We start from the raw sequence: 7,353 nt of genomic DNA on the forward strand, positions 1-7,353 counted from the left end.
CTGATATTAGTTCTACTAACCATATTGTCATCACACCAAAATATAATTAAGTGCCACATGCACTTTCATAGAGGGGTGTTAGATTTATGGCCTGATGGGTGAAATTATTGTCTGTTAGTGAGCTCAACATTGGGAGATTTTGGATCATTAGATCGTGGGATTAGATGGTTGAGATGGTTTGGATCTGTCCTCTCCGGTTACTTTATAGGATCAAATGAGTAGTTGCACCCAAGTTCTTCGTGCCTTACCCTAGGCGTCTCATTGTTGCTAGCACGATGTGTTTAGTTCCATTTCTGTGACTATATTTACCATTGATTTTATCTAATAAGCATGCATGGGCAATTTGTGTCTCGTGGTACATCCTCCGTTTTATAATGTAGTGCATATTAGGTTTTTCAAAAGTCAAAATTTTATGTTTGATCAAGTTTCAAGAATAAACTATTAATAACACCTAAAATATTAGATAAATCAATATCAATATCTATATCTATATCTACTAGATAATTACCCGTGCGATCGCAACATGAGTATAAACATTCTAATATATTAGCCCGTGATTGAACGTCTATTATTAGATTGGTGAGCTAAAATCTTAGCAAGTTTTTATATGCAGTTGTCATGATTTACCTGTCATCTTAATGATAAGCACTTATTTGGTAAGAGTTTATTGACTTACCAAAGAAAATAGTATTATTTAGGAGAAAGATCAGAGCAGGGATGGAAGAAAAAATATCATCTTATTGTTAAGCACTTATTTAGTAAGAATTTATTTACTTTCCAAAGAATATTTGAGAGAAAAATTATAGGGCGATCATATATATATAGAGGCTGGACGAAGAAGAGGGTGAAACGAGAACCTTACGTTCTATTTACTAAATAAATATAATAGAGAAGATAGAGATACCAATACAAAAATAGTGAGTTGTGGAGATCCAACATATCTCACCGTTCAAACCCATCTATCCAACGGTTTACATCGCTCCGATGTTTAGCATTAAACATGTTTGACAGTAAACACATTTAGCACATGCCTAATATCAACATTGGCATTAACGAAATAATTATATCCTACCTAATATTAACATGTAATATATATTTTATCTAATATTAATGTGCAATGCAATTAATATATTGCCTGATATCAGCATGCATTGCACCTACACAATTACTTATGAAATATAAAATTACACATCATCGCGAATCTAATGGTTCTCATTTTGTATTGTAAATGTCGATACCTTCTCCTTAATTTCGTAAAACATAGACATGTTTAACTTTCAGAAAACAAAATATACGCTACATTTGAAAACGGAGGAAGTACTACATCGTTAAGCATGCTGGAAGTCCAGAGTCTAGGAGCCACAAAAATCGCTGGTATTTACCGCTCGGCTCACTTGAGTTGAAACCGAAACCCCCCTCTCAATCAGAATGGGTACTCAAGACGGAGCATCTGTCAGCGTCACTTGAGCCCCCACCCCATAACTCGGGGCTGCTGGGGTCTCAATTCAAGAGCGGAGCGGAGACCGATGATTTCCATGATCTCATCCCAGGTCCGCTGTCGAGGCGAGATTCGCCGGTGAATTTGAAATTTTGGCACCCAGCGTGGTACTTTACCACACAGTTTGGCCTCAGAGTTACACGTAGCACCTGCTGCCTCCCGCGCCCGCGGTCCTGAAAAAACTTTTCGCCCCTGCCCACGCCTCGCTGCAGCCACATGCTCAGCTCCCTTCCCGCTGGACGCTGGTCCTCTCTCCACTCACTGCCGCCCATTACCGTTCACCAGCCCGCGTCGAGTTCAAACCAAACCAAAAACCCCAGCCAGATCTACCCAACCCAGACCAGACCCAGCGAGGGCGGGGGCAGCCCCGTCATTTCTCCCATAACCTACTCGAATCTTTCGGTCCTCTGACGCGGTGAAAAGAAAGGGAAATAGGGGCGAGTACTAGTACCTTGGCAGCACACGGCACCCGTCACGCGTCCCTCTCACGTCCCCTCGCTGTCCCGCGGGCCATGTGACGCCGGGCCCGCGCGTCGGCGAGAGGGCCGATAAAGTAGGTGAGCAGTGGCAAGGGCGACCCACCGAGGCAGTCCAGTCCAGGCTGCGGGCCCCGCGGATTTGACCGGTCAAAAGGCGTGGCCAACCAAGCCCCAATGGATCCATCGATCCCGAGCCCCCATGCGCCCCCACGAGACGCGTACCCGCTCCACGAACCCGACGTGTGGGACCTTATTAGAAAACGGCCCACCTGTCGGGGAGTGTAGAGGCGAGCGGGGCCGTGCCGGGCGACGCGCGTTCCCGTGGTGGTGGGTTGCTTTGACTGCCCTCGGCAGCAGGCGGGGGGCAGGCACAAATCATTTCGGCCGCTGCGTCGTCCCTGGCCTTGGCACTGGCGCCGGTGGTGCTGGAGTACTACTACTACTCCTGCTATCTCGTTGCGTCCCGACAACCAGAAAGGAGAGGAGAGAGGGGAGAGGAAAGGGGGAAGCCAACCCAGCTGCAACACACGGCGGAGCGAGCGGGGCAGGGGAGAATCCAGCGATCTCTCTGCGAGGAGGAGGTATGAATCAAGGCGCATCCCTTCCCCTTCTTCGCCGATTTGCTTCTTCCTGCTGCTGGGTTTTGCGTCCTCCGGGAAGACGCGTGCTCTGGTCCATCCATCCGTGGTTGTCGAGTCCGCGCAGCAAGCAGCGTGTGGCGTCTTCCTGCTTCTCGGGCCGATTGTTCGCTCGTTCCGGCGACCATGATCTGGCTATGGCTCCTCCAGGATCTGTGCCTTTTACTGACGGAGGTCATGGCCATTCTGCGATCTCTGCCGGAATTTGCGCGAGGATTCCTCAGATTTGCTGGTTTTCTCCGTGGCGTTGGTTATTAGGAGAGATGTGTCGGTGTTTTTTAGTCAGCAGGGCGCATTCGTACCAACACCAAAATATTTCTGGTATTTACTGCTATGCTAGTTAGATCATTTATGCCGTCAAATCGTACTGCCCAGTGGTATTGATTTGCTAGCTCCCCTTATGTTTGTTTGAGAGAGAGGCTGCTACTTGCATCCATGGATGCCCACACTGAAAAAAATAGCACGCTATAACCTCGCTAATAGCACGCTATAGCAAATTGAGAATTGTCTCGCTAAATATATCAGTGTACAACGTCTCACTAATAGCACGCTATAGCGCGATATAGCATGCTAATAGCATATTCCGAGGTCGGCGCTATTTCGTTGTAGCACGCTATTTTGTCGTTGGAATTGCCCTAGACGCACAAGAGAATTTTTTTTGAGACAAAGACGCAGAAGAGATGAGATGCCCCGACTAGGGTAGGTTTGTTATGTTCGTGCGAGCCCATTCGCTGGCTTAATGGCAGCTCTTGCTGCGGTCCAGTTAGGCGGCCCAATTTCCCAAGGGGAAAGCTGCTTTCCCCAACAACATGGTCGCTTTGTGTCAAATAAACGTTTCGTCGTTCAAATTGGCTATGCCAGTTAAGGCACATTTCGTGTTTTACCATTCTGAAATAGTTCTCTTGTTGCATCTGGCTTGTTCATCCTAAATTTTGTTGCTACCTCATATGACTGATGTTGGTCATTGGGTTTGCAGATACACCAAAACACCTACTGCTTCTGTGATTTGATGCGCTGCTGAATCGGCGTCTCTTGGTTTCCGTAACAGATGGCTTCAGTAGGCGTTGCTCCCTCTGGGCACAAGAACAGCAGCGGCACCAGCATGGGTGCTGAGAAGCTACCAGATCAGATGAACGATTTGAAGATAAGAGATGATAAGGTCAGATAAGCGTCATCTGGATGGGTCTTCTGCAATCTATTTTATGTCGAAAAAATATGACTTAATCCTAACGATTGGCTTGAATGACATATGCAGGAAGTGGAAGCTACTATTATTAATGGCAAGGGAACAGAGACTGGACACATAATTGTCACAACTACTGGTGGCAAAAATGGGCAGCCGAAACAGGTGACTGTTTGTTCCAATGATGTCACATTTGATTGGGATCAGCAGCCTTTTGTTCTCATCTGTTTGCCTGCACGCATGATTCGATGGTTGGGCCATCAACATAATTATGGCGTGCTAAATGTCCTAAATGCCTTCATCATTGTCAATCGCTGCTAATGCTATCTTTCTTAGAATTAGTTTGTTGAGCTGAATAGTTTATGCGACTTATTTCATGTTAATAATCTTGTTCTTGGATGCACCTGCAGACCGTGAGCTACATGGCTGAGCGGATTGTTGGTCAAGGTTCATTTGGTATTGTATTCCAGGTTAGTTGCAACAACTTCAGGCTGGTCTATTATTTATTGGCAGCCAGCTCTCTTATTGCCTCACATGAATCTACTTAGGCGTTTTTTTATTCCTGTCTTGAGCTAACTATCTATACTTACTTACTTACTTACGAAGCCTGTTATCCCAAACAAGTTGGGATAGGCTAGATATGAAACCCTTTCACGAAGACTTCCCAGGAGGTCACCCATCCTAGTACTACTCTTGCCCAAATGGGTTTCATACCTAAAAGACTGGCTAGTTTTTACGTTGGCTCGCCAAGCCTATCACAACCCTTAGATATGAAACCCTTTCACGAGGACTTCCCAGGAGGTCACCCATCCTAGTACTACTCTCGCTCAAATGGGTTTCATACCTATGGGACTGGCTAGTTTTTACGTTGGCTCGCCAAGCCTATCACAACCCTCCTCCTTTACCCGGGCTTGGGACCGGCTATGCCTAGAAGGCATAGGCCGAGTTCTTGAGTTTCTTGTGATTGCTATATACTAATGCTGGGTGTACATGGAGCTTGTGTCTCATATAACCTTAATCTGTCCGTTTTGCAGGCTAAATGTTTGGAGACAGGGGAAACTGTTGCCATTAAGAAGGTCCTTCAGGATAAGCGCTACAAGAACCGTGAGCTACAGACCATGCGCCTGCTTGACCACCCAAATGTTGTAGCTCTGAAGCATTGTTTCTTTTCTACAACTGAGAAGGATGAACTGTATCTAAACTTGGTTCTTGAGTATGTGCCTGAGACTGTCCATCGTGTTGTCAAGCATTACAACAAGATGAACCAGCGCATGCCACTAATCTATGTGAAGCTGTATACATACCAGGTAATATTTCTGTATGTTCTTTGATTTTTTTTTTGGTACTGCATTATGCTTAGGCGTCTGCTAATCCCATATTTATTGTTTTTTGACAGATATGTAGGGCTCTGGCTTACATTCATGGCAGCATTGGAGTTTGCCACAGGGATATCAAGCCACAAAATCTTCTGGTATGCTGAAAACTTGCTCATCTTCTGTTGGTCTCAAAACCAATCACATGTTTTTATCTGTGGATTGATTTTTCTGAACTATAACTGTAGGTAAACCCACATACCCACCAGCTGAAACTGTGTGACTTTGGGAGTGCAAAAGTTCTTGTTAAGGGAGAACCGAACATATCATACATTTGCTCCCGATACTATAGGGCTCCAGAGCTCATATTTGGTGCTACTGAGTACACTACAGCCATTGACATTTGGTCCGCTGGATGTGTTCTTGCTGAGCTTATGCTAGGGCAGGTAAGCAGCTTGCTTTTGTTTGTGCATCTTGAATGTAGCCCTTGACAAATCAGCACTATACTGTTAGTTCATATTGGCTTACAAGGTCATTTTGTTCGACAGCCTCTGTTTCCTGGTGAAAGTGGTGTGGACCAGCTTGTTGAAATCATCAAGGTAGTTAACAGTTCTAGTGCTTCGCAATCAGTTATCTTTTTTATTCCCCAGGCAAAAGTTCTTACCGCATAGAATTTGATCATTTGCTGCAGGTCCTTGGTACCCCTACAAGGGAAGAAATTAAATGCATGAACCCCAATTATACGGAGTTCAAATTCCCACAGATTAAAGCACACCCATGGCACAAGGTACAAATCTATGTAGTGCTGCTTATATACTGTTAGGTATTGGTCCATATCAGCCTACTGACACATGCAATCTGTAGGTATTCCATAAAAGGATGCCACCTGAAGCTGTCGATCTAGTCTCTCGGCTCCTCCAGTACTCGCCCAACCTAAGATGCACTGCTGTAAGTATATCAGAATGCACATCATGTGGTTGAAACAGAGAATACTGCACTCATACAATACTTCTGCAATGATCTTGTATACTATGGTATTTTACTAAGATCTCTATTCACTTGCTGTCCAGGTGGAGGCACTTGTTCACCCCTTCTTTGATGAGCTTCGGGACCCGGGTACCCGCCTTCCGAATGGCCGCTTTCTGCCTCCTCTTTTCAACTTCAAGCCTAACGGTAAGTAATGCAACCGTGATTATTTGTGGTGGCTGGGATCATCAGTGATTACTTGTGTTAGACTTGAATATCTAATTTGTCGCCTGGTCTTATTTTCAACACCTAGTCTTATTTTCGCTTTCCGTTTGTCCTCAGAACTGAAAGGAATCCCAGCGGATGTTGCGGCGAAATTGATCCCAGAGCATGCGAGAAAGCAGGGCTCCCATGCGTGACTATGAGATGCTTGTCTCATGAGTCGTTGGAATTGCATCGACAAGTGCGCATTTCCCCTGGGGATGTTGGTTGGGCAGCATGTGAGCGTGATGAACTATTATGGTTGTTGGAAGACCTGATGTATGACCACTCCACCCTGTTGACCTGTGTAGCTGAGTAGTAGTTGTGTGCTGCGATGCAAGCTTGACAATGTAACCGGTTCACCCTCCCTTGTACTAACCCTCGCCTGAGAATTCAGATTGCCATGGCTGATCTGTAATATGTTCTAGAGAAGTATGAATGTATTTATGGTAGTTGTGATCCTTGTATGGGTCCTCTCGATTTTCCTAGTTTCTTGATCGTCAAGACTCGTGCCACCTTGTTCTAGATTCCTGTTGTTGAAGTCTACCTGTTGCTACTGCAGTACTATGTACTTGGTCGTTGGCTCCTATTGAGTCGTTTGTTGCAACGTGCCATGATTTGTGTTCAACTTGTTTTGGTTGTAGCAGATTTTGAATAGTTGGTCTTTCACTCTGTTGCATGAAGCTGTAATGTATGCAACTCAGTCGTTCAAGCTTATGTTGTGGGGTTTCCTTATAGTCTTTTATGGTTGGGCTTGGAGATATTTTTTGAAATAACATGGCAAGTTTCCAAACGTTCTGAACGGAAAAAGCCGGAAGCATACCCAAAGTACACAACCTATATCCAACTCAGTCATTCAAGCTTATGTATTCCCTCCGTGAATTAATGTCCGTCGTCTTAGATTTGTCTAGAATATATTTCCTCCGTAATTTAATATAAACATTTTTTGACCTGTGACACTATGGCCAAAACGTCTTACAATTTCGAGAACACTAACGCCCACAGGTGTGGCCGT

The 7,353-nt window shown here is 45.0% G+C and overlaps 1 protein-coding gene across 2 annotated transcripts; it reads left to right on the forward strand.

Moving 5' to 3' along the window:
- Window positions 1-2,252: 2,252 nt before the first annotated feature.
- LOC100037596 (glycogen synthase kinase-3 homolog MsK-3) lies at window positions 2,253-6,966 on the forward strand. Of its 2 annotated transcripts, none has more exons than XM_044500408.1 (12): window positions 2,253-2,558; window positions 3,592-3,774; window positions 3,871-3,963; window positions 4,209-4,268; window positions 4,833-5,105; window positions 5,195-5,269; window positions 5,360-5,557; window positions 5,660-5,710; window positions 5,803-5,898; window positions 5,976-6,059; window positions 6,182-6,284; window positions 6,420-6,966. In XM_044500408.1, the coding sequence occupies exons 2-12, from the start codon at window positions 3,664-3,666 to the stop codon at window positions 6,494-6,496; spliced, it is 1,221 nt and encodes a 406-aa protein (XP_044356343.1). In that variant the 5' UTR covers window positions 2,253-2,558; window positions 3,592-3,663; the 3' UTR covers window positions 6,497-6,966. The 2 variants fall into 2 exon arrangements, with proteins under 2 accessions (XP_044356343.1, XP_044356344.1); XM_044500409.1 differs by having other exon boundaries at window positions 2,346-2,558; window positions 3,664-3,774.
- Window positions 6,967-7,353: the final 387 nt, after the last annotated feature.

The sequence above is a fragment of the Triticum aestivum genome, chromosome 3D, assembly GCF_018294505.1.
Source record: "Triticum aestivum cultivar Chinese Spring chromosome 3D, IWGSC CS RefSeq v2.1, whole genome shotgun sequence".
Taxonomy (NCBI): Eukaryota; Viridiplantae; Streptophyta; class Magnoliopsida; order Poales; family Poaceae; genus Triticum; species Triticum aestivum.